The 22,119-nt window shown below is 44.5% G+C and overlaps 1 protein-coding gene across 1 annotated transcript in view; it reads left to right on the top strand.

The window, feature by feature from the left end:
* The window catches only part of ntn1a (netrin 1a), a 55,839-nt gene that overhangs the window by 31,878 nt on the left and 1,842 nt on the right, over nucleotides 1–22,119 (top strand). Inside the window, exons 4-6 of the mRNA XM_054604534.1 lie at nucleotides 7,845–7,994; nucleotides 10,575–10,628; nucleotides 18,153–18,227. Of these exons, the coding sequence (XP_054460509.1) occupies nucleotides 7,845–7,994; nucleotides 10,575–10,628; nucleotides 18,153–18,227 (279 nt within the window). The remainder of the gene's footprint in view (nucleotides 1–7,844; nucleotides 7,995–10,574; nucleotides 10,629–18,152; nucleotides 18,228–22,119) is intronic.

Here is a 22,119-nt window from a genome sequence, read left to right as displayed (position 1 = left end):
TGCTGGAGGGGAGGGGGAGGTGGTGGTGGAGGGTGGGGGGGGGGGGGGGGGATGACAGGACAAGCAAAACAAACAGAGCGGAGGTGTGAAGTGATCCCCTGTGCAGGCCAAAGACGAGCAGGAACCCGGGGAAGATCGGTGGAAGGACGGAGGGGAAAGAAAAAGGGGTGAGCGGGGGGGGGGGGGGGGGTTAAAGCAAAAGAGAGGGGAGTGAAAGATGGGAGGGAGGGAGGAAAAGGAAGAGAAACACACCCCCACACAGGTGTGCTCTCTGCTCAGTGCTGGATGAATCGCCTGCCATCAGCCCTCACCGTAGCTAATAAGGGTCAAAGGAAGAGAGGAAGAGGAGGAGGAGGAGGAGATTTTCTCACCTCTTCTATAGCTGCAGGAGCTGAATCCATGTGCAAACAAGCCCAGAGACACCTCCGAGTCCGCTCCATAGAGAAACAGGCTGAGCGCACACACACACACACACACACACACACACACACACACACACACAGACACACACACACACACACACACACACACACACACACACACACATACCTGTTCCAGGGTTTCAGAGCGCTCCCTTCCAAGGAGGAAATATTATCCTCCTGCTGACAGTTTAAGCCTGCTGAGTTTTCTCACATCGTTCAGCGCGGAGTAAATAAATAAACTGACCAGTCAGTCAGTTTGACAGAAGGCATGTCAGAAGAATCTGACAAAAAACGATAAGTAAAGATGTATTTTATTTACTCCTGAATAACACAGTTGTTAATGCCATATCCACCTTTTCCCTGTTGACATAAAACGTCAATCAAACTGATCAAAAAAATAAAGTCAGAATGGTTGAATTCGGCCTCATTAAATCCCTAACATCTCGTTACCGCTTCACAGCTCCAGCACGAACACCACTTCATAACAAAGCTCATCCATTCCTCTCTCTCTCCCCTCCAGCCTCCCATGAGCTCTGTTCCTCCTCTGACACTAACACCTCTCCGTGGCTTTGGGCCCATTCTCCTGTCGGGCAGGAATGCAAACATACAATTCATCACGACGGTGACGTTGTGTATCATTAACCCCTATCCTCCGCTGTGTCTGCCAGGCCGGCTAATTCTGGAGATTTAACCTCTTTTTTTTTTTCTGGTGTTGTTGTTCTTACATCCCCTCTCATGTTCTCAGAGGCTTGATTCTTTCAGCGTCCCATAACTCACTCTCATGGGGGGGGTTTGTTTCTCGTAACAGAAACGTCCTGCTGTGCATTTCACCACGAAGTTATTAACAATAGATGAATCGGTTTACTTGCAGGCAAAAGATACTGTTTACAAAATAAAGTAGATAAGATATTAATGTAGAGCATAAAAAGTTAATTAGGAGGATTTGTGCCAAAAATACAGCAAATTTGTATTCTAGTCTGGTAAATAATTTAATCATATTTAAATTTGTAATTATCTCTATACCACAATTTGATCTAATGGCTTACACGTTTTAGAATATTCACTGATGATTACAGGCTGCTTTTTTATTTATTTTATATTTTTATTGCCTATTCTGGTGAGTTTGAAAGCATTTGGGTCACCAGAGGAGAACAAATCCACCAAAGCTTTTGTTGTAGAGTCAAATTAAACCTCAGTTCGTGATGATGATAAAAAAATGAAACTAGAAAACAGCCGGCCTGTGTTGAGATAAATCAGTTACCACTAATGTGGAAATCTGCTCTCATAACGACCATGATGATTCATTTGATGGTCGGAAACTTCCGATGGATTGAGTCAGGAAGTGAAAGTCAAAACAGCCACAAAAAATAAAGAAAAAGGTGAAAAATGCACCTGGCGTGGACCTCTGGCATCTGGGGTGAACTGGATATATCGGGCTTGTTCTGGAGCTTTTTGATATCTAGTGCTACTGGTTAGAGTGGTGACTGGCAGGAACTCTGACTCCTTCATCTTCATCTGTCCTCTACGCATGTTCTCATCTTTTCTGACTCTGCATGGTTCTCTCCCTCTCATGCTGATCATGTGATGTGTACATGCAACATTTATTTATAAAAAAAAAAACATTATTACACTGTTAAGAACTGAAAGCATTGCATTTTCAATTTTTTTGACAATTTCAAGCAAAATATTAATTAATTAATTGATAAAATAATTGACAAGTTAATCAGTATTTAAATAAACATTAGTTTATAGCTGAAATTATTGTTCTGATCATAATTTATTTCATTGTCATGACTCAAAATGCAATTTCATCCTCAAACCCCCAAAATACAGCAGTAGTGTGCTTCGTTATGGCTCTTTAACATTCAATCTGACCTACAATTGTATTATTACTATAATGATAGCAGGAGTCCACGCATGTCATACACTCATTCCATTCAGTCTCCAAGCTAGTAAATACTAAACCAACTCACTGCTGCCTCCCTCACGTTCTCCGCTGCTTCTCTCCAAACTAAAACCTAAACACGTTTTCATCATCACGTATGAAATTGTCAGCTCGCCCGAACGTTTTTTTTTTTTTCGATTCCGTCCATGAAATTTGCCAGAGTCTGAGTCTCGGCTCTGTGTGATTATAAGCAAACCCTGTCCAAGTTCGACTGAGGTATTCGGTTACATAAAAACAGACTCACACATAAAAAGGAATCTGTGGTAATTAACCCCCCCAAAGCTGACAAACGATACGAAGCATGAGCTGCTTCTTTTCGCCAATTCAAACATTGTCGCAAACTATATTTGGAAAGTAACAGATGAAGACTTTAAAGATGTGTGTCATTGTATTTCATGCCCTGACTGTTAATAAACTTAAAGTTACCACACACAGCTTCCCCCCCCCCCCCCGTCAAACACCTATGCGAGCCGTCAAAAGACTCTCCACTTCCAAACATCGTAACTCAAGATAATTTGACGAAACTCAAACCGCAGAACTAATTTCTGTCCGCTCCTCGAGCGCTGCACCGAAGGGACAGCAATTAAGAGGTTTGGTTATTTATTGAGCTCAAAAAAAAAAGAGAGGGAGGCCTTCTTTTTTTTGGGGGGAATGGGCAATGGAAGGAGGCAGGTCGAGGAGCAAGAGAGTTTGCTTTTACATGCGTAATGCGATCCCCCCCCCCCGAAAAAAAGCAGCTCGTTTCCACGGGAGGCCATTACGAGTAAAAAGAGAGCAAGCAGTGCCCGCCGGCTCCGCTGACACGGCGAAATTTATAACTTCACCCCTCATTGAGCGAGGGCGTAAACACAGCGTGCGTTCCAGGCAGCTCTTGCTTGTGTCTTTCGCCGTTTGAGGCCTCTGAATAAAACACACGGAGCGTATTTGACAAAGAAGCGCGTGAACTTAAAAAGCACTCTGGGTGGTCTTTCAACACTTCTGTCGTATAACTGAGATAAGTTTAATCAGCTGTCTGTCACCCAGGTACTGATCGTTAAAGGTCTCAACTTTATTTAAAAAGTTAAACATTAGTTTTCTCTTAAGGGGAGACATTGCAGAACATTTTGATCTGCTTTGCTTTCACAACACGTCCTCTTTCAGACTGTGGGGAAAAAAGAAATCCAAAAAACACATTTAGCAGTTTATTTAACTACTACTAGATTTCTCCTGAATTCACAAAAAGTTTGCTTTTGATTATGCCTTGCTTGCATATTCAAATATGGATTTTCAGAAAACTTGTAATATCCATATCCTTACAGCTGTTTTCTCCAAAGTTTCTTTTTGTCTGACTCTGAGCCAGAAATCTCCCTTTCAGTAGCACAAAAACTTTCCACTTTCATTCCTATCTATATTCTGAAGGTTTTTACAGAGGGGTTTGTTCACATATCATTCATATCTCGATTTATACAACATTTTATTCCTAAAACATGGAGAAAATAGTTTTTTTTGAATGGCTGTTGAAGGTATTTTTAGATGAATGCATTGATACAAAGGGATATCCAAAAATTCCCTTTGTAAAAAACATTAACTATATTATATGTCAACAAAATTAATAAAAATGTTGAAACTGGCTTAATTCAATGTTCACATTTCTAATCTAGGAAGGTATACAGATTGGGACATATTTGATAAGAGAATGCCTCATTTGCATACTCAAACAACATTTACATAAAACTAGTAATACAAAGAAAAAATCTTAATATAAGTAACCAACTGGGGGAGGGTTCATGGTGATATCTATTAGTTACATTTTGTACCTCATTCACCAGTAGTGTCTCCCTTTAGGAACCCATTTTGATGGGATTTACAGCATTTCGACATCGATAACCACACTAGATAACTAACCCTCTCCAAATAAAGAGCCCTGCTCTGGATTAGTCCTCCTCAGAGGACCATCTACACTCAATAAAAATCAAGTTCGAGCTGGTCGCCGTTGGTTCTGGAACCGATTCAGGTCAGGTCTGTCGCATTAGAATCCCAACATCAACCATCATGTAATTGCATCAGCCGGTGGGATGATTAGAAACATATTTTGCATATGGAGGGAAATTAGGCTTTTATTGAGGGAAGGTCTCTTTCAATCAGAGTAACATGCTTTAAAAAGAAAAAAGAATGACCATATGTATTCCATTGACGCAGTAAATTGGCCGCATAATTCCTGTTTGGAATTCGAAAAATATTGTTTTTCACCACTTGTAGCTTTTGAATTTACGTCAGGGCATGCACGATGTTTTTGATTAAGAGCGACGGACATGTGCTTCAAACATCGTCCACGGAAAGAAGCTCACGTCAAACATTTTGGGACTCGCTTTGTGGCCGAGCTGTTTAGAGCCTATTTTTTCCATGATCAATAAAACAGCAAATAAGACAACAAGCGAGACACACCCTCGTTTTTTTACAGAGTTGTTTACGTTTACTGCAACAACCCAATAACTCCGTCTCGCTCTCTGCTCTCCGATAGATGCTTGTGTAGGAGCAGAGAAACCTAATTATAATAGAATACAGACTCGGGAAGCTTGGCTTCACTTCAGGGCCGACAAATTATTCTTATTGGCACAGAATGCCAAAACCAAATGGGTGGGGCTCGGGGGGGGGTTCAGACTTCAAACGCCAGCTTTATGGTAAACGATTGGCAGAGTTGAAAAATTCTCACATTGTGCAATCTCAGACCGATGGATGCCTTTTGAAACCCACCCTCCCCAGTTAACGAAGAACATTTTTCATTCTTTCACACTCCCCCACGCCGAGAGCTCCTTTAAGCGTCGAGTTATTCCGTCTTCATCTAGAAACATGACAGCTAGGACGGGTCTGATCCCTTAGATTCAGCTCTGCTACACACTCATACACTTCTGATCACTGACTTCTGTCTCAGAGACAAAAAGTCCCTCATATCTCCCCGAGCCATCTGTGGCAGCCTCGGAGCAGAGCCACTTAACCGTTAAGTGGACACACACTTAAAAAAAAAAAAAAAAAAACTCTCACTCGCACCCTCCAGAGTGAGCCGGCCCTTCAGCCAACAGGTGTCCAAACCGGGGAGTCGGACAATTAGTCATCCAGCCGGAAGAGCGGCTCGGGGCGAGTCAGTCAGTCAGTCCTTCCTTCGAGGACCAAATGCAGAGGAGGAGGAGGAGGAGGAGGAGGAGGAGGAGAGCGCTTCCCCACCTGTAGGCCATGTGCTGCACGACTTGATTTACTGGCGGGCTGGAGGGCTCTGAGAGCTGCGGTTACCAGGAAGACGCTCTATAAATATAACCGGAGCTCTCTGAAGCTCCGAAACCAGAGGCGCACTTTTGCCCTCCTGGTGCCCCAACCGGCTCTGACACACTTCTAAATTTACAGGCCTGAAGACGTGCTGCACCGGCCTCCAAGCTGTTTATTGGGCTCCCTGATGTGTGTGTGTGTGTGTGTGTGTGTGTGTGTGTGTGTGTGTGTGTGTGTGTGCTGTTCCTCTGCAGCGAGCTAGACACAACCAAGCAATGAAAGCGGTGACAGATTGGTCTGATAAAAAGGTACAAATAGATACACAAGGAGGCTTCTCTCAGTCTGATAAGGAGGGTACACACACACACACACACACACACACACACACACACACACACACACACACACACACACACACACACACACACACACACACACACACACACACACACACACACACACAGGAGAGATAAGAACCGCAACAGAAGCTGAATAGAACAGGAAACAGGTAATAGAGATAAAAGCTCCACAGTGTGATGTGGAGGAGTTGGCCTGCTGAGACCTACATTATGGACGCCACCCTTCAGGATAGAGTTGTCCTGCAGTGCTTCTTCAGTAGGAGCACTTCAGAACATCTCACTGAAACAACAACAACAACAACTGTGTCGTTTCCAAGAGTCAGAGGTCGATCATAAAGAGTGCAGATTCTGTCTTACATTACCACTTTACTGAGGCCCCGCTGTAATGTGGATCTCTCAGAGAGCTCGTCTGTCGGACAGCCGAGGTGAATAACGACCGTATCGACGCTCTAGGTCGAAACACACCTCACACCGGAGCTGAAACTTTAGCTTTTTTTTTTACACATAAAAAGACATAAATTCAAAGAAAAACAACAATCACATGACATCTGTCCCCTGCAGTGGGATGACATCATTTAATCTATTGAATGAAATCACAGTAGAAAACGCATAAGCTACACTATAAATTAAAACTTGGTATGACATTTATTCGTATGAAACGCACATTCTTTTTAATGAAATTGGGAGGGATTGTTTTGAAGCTTTAATTTCGCACCGCTGGGATGAAAGCAGAGCGTGGGGTTGAAAACAAAAACAGGCCAAACCACTAAATACCACCACCACCACCCCCCGCAAACCTCAACGTACATAATTCAGCTATACGCCCTTTGAAGGCTTTTCAGAGTGACAAGTGACACAACGCAGAAAAATAAAATCTGGGCAAAGGGGGGGGGGGGGGGGGGGGGAGCAGAGGCCGGAGAGTCATCATCACTGACTGCTATTCCTTAGGAAATAAAAACACAAATTATAACACACTATGGGGTGAGGACTAAAGTGGAGAGAGTTGGATGACTTTGCAGGTTTTTTCGGGGTAGCAGTGGAAATAGATTATCAAGACTCTGGCTCTGGTCTGGATCGGACCGTCAGGATTTTCCCTGAAACTAACTGAGCGGAAGAGCATTCATTCCACCACCTCTTCTCACTGTGATTCACATCCAGAAATGGATCTTTTTTTCTTCTTTTAAGAAACTAACTTGCCGATAACTATTATTCAACTTGACAGGCTGTGAAATGAATTTAAAGGGGGGGGCCTGCATTAGAGATGCAATTGGCAAAATGATTACATTCCTGCAGCATGTGTGTTCCATGGACCCCCCAGTTTGGGAGGAAGTGTGACAGACGTCCCGGGCGCGCGTTCAAAGCCCGCCATTAATCAGAACCAGGCAATTAGGATTATCGTCCTCCATTATTTGATCATTTGCTGGAGATGTGCGGCCCTGCAGAGCGTTTGCACACCAAGCGTGGCTTCAGGGCCAAAACAGACACATTTTGCGGGGTTTGAAGATCACGCTGACACTGTATCCTGGCAGGATTTGATTCATTCCGATTACACCTGATGTGTACATGCTAATGAGCTAATTAGCATACGGTGCCAACATGTCACTCACGACGCCACGCTCCCTTCAAAATGAGCGCTGGACCCAGAGTAAGTTCTGTCTCTCTGTGCACGCCTCCACCTGTCTCTCACCCACTCTTATAACCGTTGCCTCCACTGCTGTGTGCACCACCTGCACTCTCTGTAGATAGCACATGTTTGTATCTCCCCACATGTTTGTTCTTTTGTATGTGTGTGTGTGTGTTTGCGTGTGTGTGTGTGTGTGTGTGTGTGTGTGTGCGACCACTCACTGTGCCTCTCTTTCTTCCTTTGTTTCCTCACAGCATGTGATTGCCATCCCGTGGGCGCTGCTGGCAAAACCTGTAACCAAACCACAGGACAATGTCCCTGTAAAGACGGCGTGACCGGTATCACGTGCAACCGCTGCGCTAAAGGCTACCAGCAGAGCCGCTCGCCCATTGCGCCCTGCATAAGTACGTGGAACCCTAATCTCTACCATGTCTGCCTCACTGTAGGACACTGTGGCTCCGGCCTCAGGTCCGTTGCACACATTTGAGAAAAATAAGAAAAAGGGAGGGACTGGTGATGACACACACATGTCTGCATATTCTAGGTCACTCACAGTATGCTGCTGCAAACACACACACACACACACACACACTGCTTGATTCCTCTTTTCTCCAGACAAGCGCTTGGTGTCCCGACGTATCTGTTTTCTGACTGGTAAATCTGCTACAGCTTAAAGAAACGCTTTAAAACTGAGCCTCAAGGTTACGGCCCTGTCTTGTCTGGCAGAGCCGTTAACACCGGCGTCTCCGAGCCCCAAAGTGCCTCGAAGGGTTGAATTACAAAATCCATTTTGTTCTCAGCATCCGGTGGACCATTTAGCAGCCAAAACATGGCCTTGCATCATAGTTAGGAATGATGAAAAAAATACGGCATTGCCTGAAGGGAAGACTTAAAGCTTCATGGACAGTTTCAGGATATCTGCTGGCTCTTTTGTTTCATCCTGAAAACACGTTTTAATTGGAGCTCTTGCCGTTGTAATTAGATACTAGGAATTAAGTGCTTACTAGGGATAAATCTCTACATGCACGGCTCAGGTCCAATAAAGGAATAAGTGATTGGAAAGTGAGAGCTGAGGTGTCAAACACGGAGTGATCCCAACGAGATGGAAATGAAGTCCCTCTCTTAATGTAATCTAGTTTCGATCTTTGACTTCCCTCTGTTAGATGTCTTGGCCAAGTTTAATTTAAATTGTTATATATTTGACTTTGAGTACAGCGCTGTCAGCCATAAATCTATACGCGGGTCAATTATGAGAAGCAGGCTCATTATTTGAAACTGGCACGCACGGCGGCTGAATGCTGATGGAAGAATTCTGATCAGCAACCACATCAGCCGAGGGACCTATGGGCTCATCGAGGCGCCATTGTTTATGGCAGAAATTGTTTTTCTTGTCATTAGGTGGAAAAATTTGTTACTGGAGAGGGCCTCATTATGTCCACTAGTCAAACAAACAGGCGTGTCCGCAGATCCTGATTTATGGAGACATAAACATGGTGTGCGTTCAGAATATCCGATTGGACTCGATCAAAAACACTTGATTCTTCACCTTCACCGCTGTTGAGCACCTCTTTCTCCTTTGCATGCGTCTCTGATACATGTCTGCAGGTTTTCGTCCCCCCCCCACTCCACACCGCTGCTGCTGTGCACAGACTTTTTGATGAGTCCCTTGTGTCCATATCTGACCACAATAGAGAAAAAAAACACACATTATGTGTGTTTGTTATCTCCAGTTGCCATCCTGCTCCTTTGGAGATTAGAGTGCCGTTCTTCATGCATGGTTTCTCTCAGTGTCAACTTCCTACCCACAGGTGAATAAAAAAGCATGGAGGAGGGCTGAGAGAGTCAAGTCTTTGGACAATCATACAGCTCTGTCCTAGTTTTTCTATTTTCACAGCAGCCAGCTACAGGAAGGGAGGATGAAACACAAAGAAAAGGATAAATAGTATCCTCCCTTAAATTAAAACAAAGTATTCTATTTTCCTAAATGGCACAATGAAACAATATTTTTCACTAAAATCTCATGGTTTGCCCTCATAAAACTTGGGAGACGCAGCAAGTGAGTCACTTTTCCATCAGAGCAGGCCAAACAGCTGTATTCCAGCGGTGTAGTGCTATTTAATGAAGTACCGGAGCGCATCCATTACGCACGCGCATGGTCAAGTTGTGGCTTGTTTTGAAGGTTAATGGAGGCAAGTTACCACACATCAGCCAATGTTAACAGACAACGCAGCGAAATGTTAGACGGACTCTCTGGAGGACTGATATGGTGATGAACCCGCGTCAGGGCGCAGTGCCATTACTCACGGCAGCCATTACGCACTCACCACAGAGGCATCCACACACCTCACACTGCTCGGTTTTTATATGAAGGAGACGTCCGGCTACCAGGGCGACACCTCCACCATTAAAATGACCACGTGCTCGTCAATGACTCACCTGTTGTTAGCTTTGAGTTCTTGAAGGGAACGTTTTTCTCGCGTGCCTCCATGAGTCCGAAAACACGTCATCATAACAAACTCTCTCTCGACTCGTGCAGCATAATCAAAGTCTCATTAAGCCAGTGGAACCCAGTATCTCCCGAACACGTGTATTTTCCCCCAAAAAATCGTACGATTTTTAAACACTTCCGCCAACACCGTAATATCATTGCGCATGCGCACGACGAATCCAGACGAGTCCAAAGTGTTTGACTCTGTTTTCGGCCTTTTTTGATGGATTCTCAGTCCACTCTGGAGGCATGCAGGAAAAACATTTACTTCAAGAATTGAATGTAACACGCGTTGAGCATTTGATCTAGCCCACATATGGTGAACTACTCTTTTAACTCTGATTTATTTCTTATTTCTTTGCATTGTTTCTTCCTCATCAGATGTGCACATTTGCCCACAGTACCAACATGCATGCACACTAAGACAAACAACATTATTACGTAATAATGAAAGTGATCTCTCTTTGTGTCAATGTCACGTTTTCTCCCGGAGTAGAGATTCCAGTCACACCTCCTACAACCCCATCCAGCAGCACAGAGGAGCCCTCAGGTGAGTACAGATGATTTATTTATCTCACATGTATCTATATGTTGCTAAACGCTTCCATGTCAGCACACCTGGGTGTAGGTAGTGATGGGGAAGATATTGTGGGAGTATGTTTAAGGATGTTCCAACAGTTTCACGCCTCACAACAATATTTTTCCATAAAGTAAACAGACTGCAGGATAAATTGGATCCCTCTTGCCTCCCCCCTCCTTATTAAAGGGGTTCATGAATATTAAATCCATTAGCAGCTTCCCAGGGATGTGCCTCCTTTAATCTCTCACACTTTCTCAATTAATCAGTCTAACTGCGGCACAGTGGGGTGTTGGTCCGCAGCGTACAGCACGGGGGACGTCTGTTTGATTTGACCGTTTTTTCATCTCTCCAACCTCCCCTCTTCCCCAGTCTGATGCTGGAAGAGCTGGCTGAGGTGAACTGGATGTTGTACTTCATTGGTTGAATTTCTGGTGACATGTTAGTGTTTGTCGTAGCTATTTTCAGTTGACTTCTATTGGATATTGTTACTGCGAATCTTTTATAGGAGTAATCTTGGAACAGTAAGACACTTATAGCGTTGGTAATTCAAAATGTGCTGTGGTAAAAATTCTAGCACAAAAACTCATAAACATATAAACATAACTCATAACATAACCAGTCACGCATTTTTGTCTTTTGGCCTCGTGGTGGAAAAAGTTCTTCTGGCTCACGGCATGTTTGCTCCGTCTCGCCCGTGAAGCTGCAGGAGGCCCCAGGTATATACGTATACTGAGTGTGTGTATGAGGCTCCTGCAGCACTGTTGTTGGGCCCCGACGTTCCCCGGACAGCTCCGATTGACAGCTCCGTCCGGACACTGCCGGTCCCCCGGCTCTCCTCCACCTCCTCTCTTTTCTCTTTCAGTCTCCTCCACCTCCTTGGTCTCCCTCTGTTTCACGCTTTGTCTTCACATAACACTGTGGGTGGTGCCGAGCTGGCGTATCTGGAGTTTCTCCGGGCCCCCCTTGTCAGGAATCTGTCTGCTTTTTAGGCTGTAGGAAAATTTCCCCTCACCTCATTGAGGGATTAATGGATAAGTGGGAGAAGGACCTTTATTACTTCATCAACTCAAGTTAATGCGAAGTTGATCAGAAAATTTCTTTCTTTCTTTTTCTTTTTTTTGTATTTCACATCGAAAACACTAAATATGGGTTTTGGATATTGGGTGTTTTTGTATGAAAAACCTCACCCTCCAATTCACTGTCATCATGTGAAGTCTTTGCCTGTGGCTGCATCCTGGTTCAAGGCTAAACATCCTCTTTACTCCCATTGGTTAACCCATGTGATTGAACTAATGTAAACACAACCTGAAGGAGACTGTAATGACTTTGACCGTGTAGCTATAAAGATAATCTAATCCTCTCATATGCATGATGGACATGAGACTGTTCAGCCCAAAGAGGTTGAAATCAAGCACCATGATGGACGTCCTGCGTCGGCCTGCGTCACAGTCTTGAGTGGTAGGAGGGTCTGCTGGACCACCGGGGCTCGAGGCCCAGAGGATGAACACATAACCTTCTGAGCCTCATCGGAAGGTTGCAGAGAAAACACATCAGTATTCAAACCGCTGTAATATCACCTAATATGGGAATGCAAAACGGATTCGGTGATTTTATGAGAGCATCGGACAATATTTGGCACCCCACAAATAGAATAATACATTTATTTTTTTATTTAATAACCTATTATTGTTATCATTATGATCATCATTCTTCTTCCTCTTTTTTTATTATTATTATTAATATTAATATTGTTGTTGTTGTTGTCATTATTATTATGTATTATTATTTTATAATCATCATTAATAGTTGTAGTAGTTGTTAAGTGTTAATAGCTGGGTTAGAATATATTTACTCAAGGGAAAGGAAAGGAAGAAAGGCTGGGGGAGAAGGAGGAGTAGAAAAATAAGAGGATGAAGACACAGAAATTGGATCAATCAAGAAGAAGAATAACAAAAACATAAAGGAAACGAGAAGAAGAATAAATAGATGGAGGGGGAGAAGAAAACAATATGGAGCAGGGAAAAAGAAAGAAGATACTGAAGAAATTAGGAAAACTTTTAAGGTCTATTAATGATTAATTCTGAAATAATATATATATGTGGAAAAAGTGTCCACAAGTGTGTGTGTGATACCAGGGGGTGCTGGGCTGACAGCTGTGAGGCAGGTGCCTTGTTGCGCCCCTGTTGAACGAAGAGGAGGAGGAGGAGGAGGAGGAGGGGGTTCGCGTTTTCTTCTTTCCTGAGGGGGTGAATGGAGAGCGTGAGGGAAAATAGAGTGGATATTAATTTGTCTCCGGCATAGCAGGGCTCTCCCCCTCTCTCTCTCTCTCTCTCTCTCTCTCTCTCTCTCTCGACCACACGGAGGGCTGGAATGCATGGAGAATACGTCCGATGGTGTGGCCCAGACAAAACACACATTGTGCTGCTAGGTCACGGATGGTGCGAGTCGCCACTCCCACGGGTCGTGACAGAGACGTCTGCGCGGCCGCGAAATGTGGAGGAGATTAACCGCTGATGACCTGGGATGGCCGAAAGAAACCCGGGGCCTGTCAGGATGGGCAAGATGTGAAAGTGACTGATGATGATGATGATGAGGAGGAGAATCGGAGTGACGATGATGAGGCCCGTAAGGGTAACGAGGTTCAGTCTCATTACGTGTGTGTGTGTGTGTGTCTTGTTCGGGGCTGGAAGTGATCAGAATCTGTGGCTGACCCCTCCTTGGATTCTTTGGACATGAGTCTCGCTTCACACACCCTGTTCAGCACTCGCCGACTCTTATTACGCCGCTTGATTGTGGGAGAAATAATGGAGGAAAAAAAAACATTCTGCAAAAGAGCAGGGCCAAAAATAGAACATCTCAGTATTAAATTCTCACGCTCAATGTCGAACCTTTGCACGCAATTTACATCTCGTTGCCCAGAAACGTTGTTTTAATGACATGACAGCCTTGGCAGGGATCTTTTTCTTTTCTCCGTGTCCACGCTTTTTGGGTGATAACCAACAGGAGTCCCCGTTGGCTCATCCGAACCTCATCAGCTACAGTTACAGAGGACGAATCAACTCATCAGAACTGATGGCACGCCACCATCACCAATCAGGTCAGGACCTCTATCAGCCTCTTGGCTGGCTGTTGTCTGCCAGAAGACAAACCGTCTTTTTACTCTCTGACGATACAATGAGAGAAAAAAAAAAAAAAAAAAAAAAGCGGGGGACTCCTCCTCCTTTTCTCTCCTCGTCTTTGCTGGACGGGATCCAAACTCACGGCTCTTGTGTGAGCGGAGGAGAACAGAGCAGGGGCAGCACACTGGGCTCCGTAATCTAATTACATGCTTTATTTGCCGCAATTTGTTTCTCAATCAGTCTGGTTCAGGGAGAAAAGCCCTCCTCCTGGGCCGTCAATTACACCTCCTTGTCTCCATCGCTCTGGTCCCTCTGATGCAGCCCCGCCTCTGTGGCCACGTCCACACTGACTATATAGACATGTATCCAGAGTGTGTCTAGATCCAGATGATAAAGAATGGCTGTTCACACCTGGCTTTGGCTTTAAGAGACCTCTTGAGATCAGATTTCTCTTGCCTGGGTACGTCTGATGTTATCTGTGTGCAACAACAAAGTACGATTTAGAACTCAGCCACACCACTGCTGAGGTGATGAGGTGATTTTGACACATTGAACTGCAACGCCTTTTCTTGGTTAGAAAAATAAACATCAATTGAGGTGTGTTGTGTACATATAAATAAAATAGGAGTAGAACGGACATTCCCATTTAAATCCACATAGCAGGACGGCCAGAGCGGCGGCCATTTTTATGTGTGTTGTTGCCATTGCGAAGGTTGTAGCGGGCTTACTTCCGTACAAACTTGAGAGAGCCTGGGTCACAATAAACTGCGTCTACTGTCTTCCCAGCGCGGTGAAACTGAAATTGAAACTTGTCCTGTGTGTCTATAGCTTGAAGGAGAATTTTGGTTACCAATGCAAAAAACGTGAAAAAGCAAGTGGCCCTATCTAGAGCCAATGTTTGGTTTGTCCATTCTGGGCTTTTGTTGAAACATGGCAGAAGGCTCTGCGATGAGGACCCGCTTCATATGTAGCTATAAACGACTCATTCTAAGATAACATAAACACAACTATCCCCTTTTTCAGGTGATAGTGCACTGAAGAAAACATACTTATTCATATTATATTACATTTCTGCCTATAGATCCCCCTAAAGGCCTCACACTGTTCCTTTAACTAAATGACAAATCAAGGACAACAGCTCTAGAGTTTGCAGTTTGCTCACCAGTCCTGTTGTGTAGTTGCCTTTAGTTATATAAAATAATGTTTGCCTCATTTGCCATGCAGAAAGTTTTTTGTTTTTTTTGAATGTAGGGGTAATTTGATTGTAAAAAAAAAAAAAAAAATCACATTGGCTTCAACCAGCTTATTCAGTTGTCCATCATTTTGCTGTGGCCGTTGTTTTGTTTCGATTGTGAATATTTTCAGCTTCCCCAGTTATTGTTTAGGGTCCGTTAACAAAGTTGCAGTGGGTATACACAAGCATACACTACTACACTACTGGACTGAACCCAGACCTGGTTTTTCTTCCACTGCCACTGTAAAGCTTTAGCCTCAAACACACAGAACGGTACAGTACTGTGCTCTGTCTTAAAGCCGCTTTAGTAAGAAGCATCCCAAATGAAAACGATTAGCTTAAAGGGTTGTACAGCACTTTGACGGAAGGGCCAAAGGTCCACCTCTCAGTTACGCACTTCTCATTGCCCCTGAAAAGGTTGGAGACAAAGCGCTGTAGTAACTACATCTACTCAGAACACCCAAAGCACATTTTAGCTCAGTGCTACGGGACTGCTCCCACTTCCCCTGCTTGTAACGCGCGCACAAAGGGAACATTTGTCCTCACGGTAGGGGACTGCCTGGCCCTAAATGGGGATCTCGGGGTGCTCTCAGCGGGGCCTGGAGCTGTGTCTCAGGGGTCCACTAATGGGGAACGAAAGGCTATCAAAGGGAAGTATCATGATGGCATCAGGGGGGGTTATGAGAAAACAAAGCGTCCTTTCCACAGCTCCCCCTTGCATCATTTACATGGTAATCAGGTGCAGCTCATATAGACTCCTCTGTTTCATTTACTCTGCCTATTTTTTGTTTCTCTCTCTATTTACTACCAACCAGCTAGTGATGCAACCAGATTGAGGATTTTTTGCTGATTTGGGGATTTTTTTCTTAATCCCGCTCCTCCTCCCTCATCTTCTTCTTCCCACCCCCCTGATAAACTTCACTCCTGTCTTCGTGTTTTTTCTTTCTGTCAACCTCTCCACCCCTTCTCCCTCCTCCCTCGCTGCATTTTTTCTTGCCGTGGTGTTCCCCGGGCAACCTCATTCAAACGGAGCATAAAGGAGAGGAGAGGCATGGGGCAAAGATCTGCTCGCAACAATGAAGTTTGTTCATATTCAGGCCTGCCTGAAAGCTCCAGTCCTTCCTCCGCCATCACTCTCCTCCACTACCGCTCGCTGTCCATCCACCTCCCCACCCCCCACCTTTCTTGCACTACGCTCATCACAACTTGCAGCGCTGAAGTGTAAACCAAATCGGTATACTGTGGACTCAATTTATGCCAGATGGGGGAGCGCTAGAGGAGATGAAAAGAAAAGAAAACAAGTTGTTGTTTTTTCTTTTTTCTTCTATGATATGGCCTCACGTCACACGCTTTTCTGGCACACACTGTATGTGGCTGTCAGCGGGACAGCGTAGCGGGGGGGCAATCATTCCCAGCTATATACGCTCTGGATTGCTGGGCTGTGAAGTGGAGGGAGGCCTATACGGTTGCCTCCTTCACCTCCAGGTAATCAATCATAAAAAGATATAGCATATGTGTATCCTTATGGATCCATATGGACATGTAGCAGCGTCGGTTATAATCTGCAATTCATACTTCACATTATTAATAAAGTTGGAGCGATTGGAGATCCAGTCCGGCATGAGTTCCCTTACCTACATGGTTTTGTGCACAGAGATGTTAAATAGTGTCTAGATGTAGATACGAGGGAGCCGTGAGGAGGTTTGGGTGACTGCGTGAGGTATTTATTTGTTCACGGCTCCGGAGTGGACGCCCACCCCCCCTCCCACCCAAAAAAAAAAAAAGGGGTCCTCTGCCTAACGCTTCATGGATGGCTAATTTTCCCTTCCTGACCTCCCTTTGTGTGGCATTGACCCCTTTCACACCCCCACCTTCTACTCCCTCAAATAGCTGCCAGCTCCCCCCCCCCCACCCCTCACGTCCACACTGCAATAAATGCAAAAGCTTGACACGGTCCTCTGCGGGGCCTTGATGTGATCCCGGGGTTCTTTTTTTCTTCTTCTACGGGAGGTCGGGGGCTGAGGTGACAAGCGAGGTGAGATTTTTGGAGGGAGGTGAGGCGGGGGGGGGGTCTGCTCGGGGCCTGACTCATTCCCACAGTGTGACGGGGGAGTGAGGGGGTGGATGGCAGCGGGGATTTCTCGCAGAAACGCTGTTCAGAGGTCCTCGCCACCACACATGGAGGTTGGATAGCAGGTTAAAGTGCTTCCACACGCCATCATCAAAACAGCAGTCCTATCAGACAACACAGTCAAACAAGACAAGAGGCATTGTGGTTGTTGTTGTTCTCTAAAGCTGTTTTAAGGGAACTTTACTTTCTCTTTGTTAGTGACAGGACCCAAAAGGCAGAAAAATGCATTTTTTTGTCTTCATTCTTTCTTTACTGAGACGGGCTTCTGGCTTCTTCTAAAGTTAAAAATCAACCTTATTGCCCAACAGAGAAAAATGTTCTTACATTTCAATCCATTGGAAATTATAAAGTTAATCATGGATTTGTTTTTGTTTTTACAGTAGCGCTAATAAAACTCCCAGCTCATCTGTAGTTGCATTGCATTTCACTACCATCTTTACATATGTAAAATAATTCATTTTTTAGTTGATCAAAAATAACATTAATAATTCACACTATAAACATGTTCCTTCATATTGAAGGGGATATTTAGCATGTGTTTGACAGGTTGTAGATGATTTGTGGTAAATGTAATCCATTCACACATAATAATATAATAATTGATAACAATAATAATCATTTAAAATCAAGAATTATTATTGGTAATTACTTGAGTAACTGAGTATGAATGAAAAATAATTATATTGTATTTTTTTACGTGTGGTGTGATTTATCCGTTCAATCCAATTCATTCGTTTGTAATAAACATTTAAATTGTTCTGCATCAATTCATTTTTTTGCCAAAATGAATTTGACAATTTAAGTAATGCGAGTTATGACCTTGTAGGCCCACATATCTTTCACCCCCATTTTCAGAAAATTGCCTAATGTGCGAATTGTTTCTATCCCCCCCAACGATGAATTCTCACCATATTCACAAAACTCATAAATTCACTTACTAAATTAAATACCGTTGTTTGTTTCCCCCCTCCATTCTCCTAACCGTATTTTCTCCTCTCTTTTTCTTGCAGACTGTGACTCCTACTGCAAAGCGTCTAAAGGCAAACTGAAGATCAACATGAAGAAGTACTGCAAGAAAGATTACGGTAAATCAACAGAGCATTTCATGACCTGGATTAACGTTCACTTCTACAGGAAAGCTTTAAAACAGGTGGTCCGATGGAAGAAACAGACCGTTTCCTTTTTCACTGCCTTGGTTCCAGATAAAATACTTTTTATAGTGTGTGTCAGGCTTCTTTAGGAGCAGCAGAGCGCTGTTTGGGATACGCAGTGGGCCCAGAATAGCTCCCATCCCATACATCCCAGTCCAGCACGTTGCTGGGGAGCTGCTATAGTTTACATTGTTACTGATGGCTTACTCCAGCATTCTGAGAACAGAGACAAAGGATCAAACGGACGACGGCAGATCTTCAAGGAGGAAGAGAGAGGCGGACAAACAGAGGGAGAGAAAGGGCGGGATGAAGAATTAGGCAGAGGTGTGTGTGTGTGTGTGTGGGGGGAGTAGTCTCCGAGCGGGCGTTTAAGACCCGGGCGGATAAAGCCACGGCAGTGTGACGGACAGTGGGCGCGCTCTCTAAGAGATCCTCATTAAGGCGGCCCCCCCCCAACGGCCGATTGCCATTCCCGCCGCATTCCTGTGGCCGTCCGTCCGCCACGCCATTCAAGGTGTGGATAAGACGTATGACCTCTCCCCTCTCCCCCCTCCTCCCTCCGTCCCCTCCCTCGATTGAAGTCAGGGCCGCTGAACCGGTCAAGCAGGCAGCGGCATCCTGCGGGCATACCTCGGCAGCTTGACGGACAGGGCCCCGGGGGCTTTTGTTCCGAGGAGGATTTGGAGGAGTTAGGGGGTCAGCTTATGGACACCTCCTCTTCCATCGGTGCCCACCTTCGCCCGCTGATGTCGTGAGAAGAGCCTCGCCTCTGAAGCATGCGTCCGTTCATCCACGAATGTGTCAGCTCAGGCCGAGCTCGTTCCAGCGCTCGTAGCAGTATCTACAAAAAATAACGCGCCTTAAATTGTAGATATCCCGCAAAATCTTTTTGGTATGTTATCCACCTTATCATGAAGGAGGTATGAAAACATTCATATTGCAAACTTCATTAATGGCGCTTCCTTAGTTATCTTAACCCAAACGACAATCCATGCCTAAACCTAACTGACTAACCTGACCTGAGTTTCTTGTGAAGACGGAAGTTTATTTTTACAGCAAGACCGCGTGCATGTAGCGAGCAGAAATTGACACGTGATGCTGGCTTTTGTAGGCAAAACGCACTAAAAATTGGGAGGAACTTTTTGTAGGGATATCATACGAACCAATATATGAGGATACGTGGGTCAGCTGCATGGTTGTTTGCTTTTCTTTAGTTGGCCCCCCAAAAAATCAATGTCATCAGCCTTTTGATATAAGGTCATAGATGACGAATTGATTTCGTCGGTAGAATATTGACTAAACACCTGCATGATAGCGGCAGGCAGCATCCATTCGAGGACGGAGAGTTAAAGAGAGACATCAGGAAGTCCTGCTGGAGAAACCAATCATCACGATACCGAAGCCAGTAGAACTTCCAAACTGGTTTGCCATGTGTTGTGTGTGAAGTGTATGGGGATCTACTGGTGCTGATGGGTGAGATGATACGAAGCAAAATAGAGTCGGAAGTTCCTCTGTTGCACCAATGTTTATCAGTGGATGCAGGATATTTTGTATTTAAGTATATACGTGAACGAATTTGATGTATTCTTATAATAAAGAGCATCAGATAAGTAGTCCATGCTCTCAAAATAAGCTTTGAGGGTTTTTAAAGATTCTTTTTTGATCGGGTTATTGTTAAAACAACAGCATGAAGGCGAGCTTTGTACATGAGAACCGTTAAGCTCCTCGTCATATATGGCTTAGCTTGCGGCAGCGCATTCAAAGATTCGTAACAGACCAGAACAAGATCCCCGTACAGTATTTACCACACGCGAGCTCAGCGAGGCGGATGGAAAAGTCAAACACAATGTAAATCTACAGAAGAAAGTTGCGAGAGAGGCCCGGCTTTGGACTGTTTTGAAAAGATCAGCAGGGGATCGGGGCTCCATGCTGCGTAGGGAAACGCCGCCACACGCTTCTGCGGTCGACATAAAGAATCGCAGGAGGGAGCGGGGCTCGGGGGGGGGGGTGCAGATGTCTGATGGCAGAGAAAAATCACGGGTACAACTACTCCAAGAATTTTTCAATGTGCAGTGAGTGTTGACTAAACACGAACAGAGGGGACAGCCGGTAGGTGCAAAGTGGTGCCGAGGTCACCGTGGGGTCACAGTAGACCAGTCCCTGTTGATTCAGGGCCTCGGGGGACTGACTGTACCGCTGGGGTGAAAATGATCTACAAACAAGGGAGGAGGTAGTTTGGGTTCCCCTGGTTCAAGAAGTAAAAGTCCCATTTCCTTTCTGCATTGGGGATAAGACTCACAGTTGGAGCTGTTCTACAGGATGGATGGATGGATGAACTTTATTTCACTGAAGATGAGCATCTACGTTAGAAAATTTAAAAAAAAACTGAAAGATTCCCATGGTGCTTTTGGGTAAAAAAAAAACATCCTATCACTGAGATAAAAACAAAACAATCTGTTACTTGCACTGCTGGTGGTGGTCGGCGATTCTAAAGATTTGGCTTTTGAGAAAACGGACAAAATGGTCTGCAGTTTAAATGGCTCATGGGTAGTGTAGTATTTTGAACTGTGCGACTTGACAAACTGATGGTCTGTTATAATCACTCAATGGGCTTTACAGAAAGCAAACATATTGACTCTGGATGCATAATATAGAATTCGATTCCCAAGTCAGGGACGTTTTATAGACAGTCAGATTGAAGTCTATGAGAAATCCCTTGATTTATTAGTAAACATTGTAAACATGATTTTATGGTCTCAACTTATGGTCTAGCTTCTTCAATACATCGTGAAGTTCATTTAGTACATTATGGTCCCATTTAGAGAGAAAAATAGACCATAGAGCTGGGTATGCTTTAGGGCGGGGCTACCTTGTGATTGACAGATTGCTACCACAGCGTTGTCCGGTCTGGGAGTTTGTTCATTTTTTCGCCATACAACTTCATCCCTTTTAAAGTTAATTGTAACATTTTTGGTCTCCTAAAAATGTCTTAATGAGAGTGCGGCTAAACGTAGCTCCTTCCTCTCATGTCACTTCTGGTTGCAATAAAACCAAGATGGCGACGGCCCAAAACCAAGATGGTGACAGCCAAAATGCCAAACTCAAGACTTCAAAACAGCAGTCCACAAACCAATGGGGGACGTCCCGGTGACTACGTCCACTTCTCATATACAGTCTATCCTCCAAAGGCGGTGATCCAACACTTGCCATATATATCTCTTGATACTGCCATGGTGTTCAGCTCCATTAGCTCGACACTGAAAGTGAAACCAGTGACCCTGTAACACATTCCAAAAGCTGTCCCATGAGTACAGGAGACGTATAATGGAGGTTAATAGAGATCTGGTCACCGTGATACATATTGATACGTGCTGGGTGAGGTTCCTCTCTTCCCCTCCCTCTCTCTCTCCGAGGACCATACCGGTTGATTCATCATGTGATACCACTGAGTGTGTTTCCGGCTCACGTCTCTAAAAGCCCCCACCCTGCCTCCTAATCACGTTACAAATCACACTGCTCCGTCAGTAGTAATGGACAGAATGCACCATAGACCAGGCTTTTCCACTGTGGATAAAAACAGTATCACAGCATGAGACTAGTTCATAGGGATTCACAGTACAGGAGTTCACAAAGGTTTATCTGTGTTTATAACTTCTCGTATTACTCAGTTCATTACTTGCCAGTTGATTTGTCAATGTTATCAAAAGCTCACAACAACTAGATGTCAAAAGTGATGAAAAATTTGTGCTGGAGGTTTACTTTATTAATTCGATCAACTTGTTTTGGCCCCAAATCTCAAGGGATACATTTACTTTCATTTTGATTA

The sequence above is a fragment of the Anoplopoma fimbria genome, chromosome 9, assembly GCF_027596085.1.
Source record: "Anoplopoma fimbria isolate UVic2021 breed Golden Eagle Sablefish chromosome 9, Afim_UVic_2022, whole genome shotgun sequence".
Lineage (NCBI taxonomy): Eukaryota > Metazoa > Chordata > Actinopteri > Perciformes > Anoplopomatidae > Anoplopoma > Anoplopoma fimbria.
The sequence above is the reverse complement of the archived record's forward strand: the minus strand, read 5'-3'. Positions and strand labels throughout refer to the sequence as shown.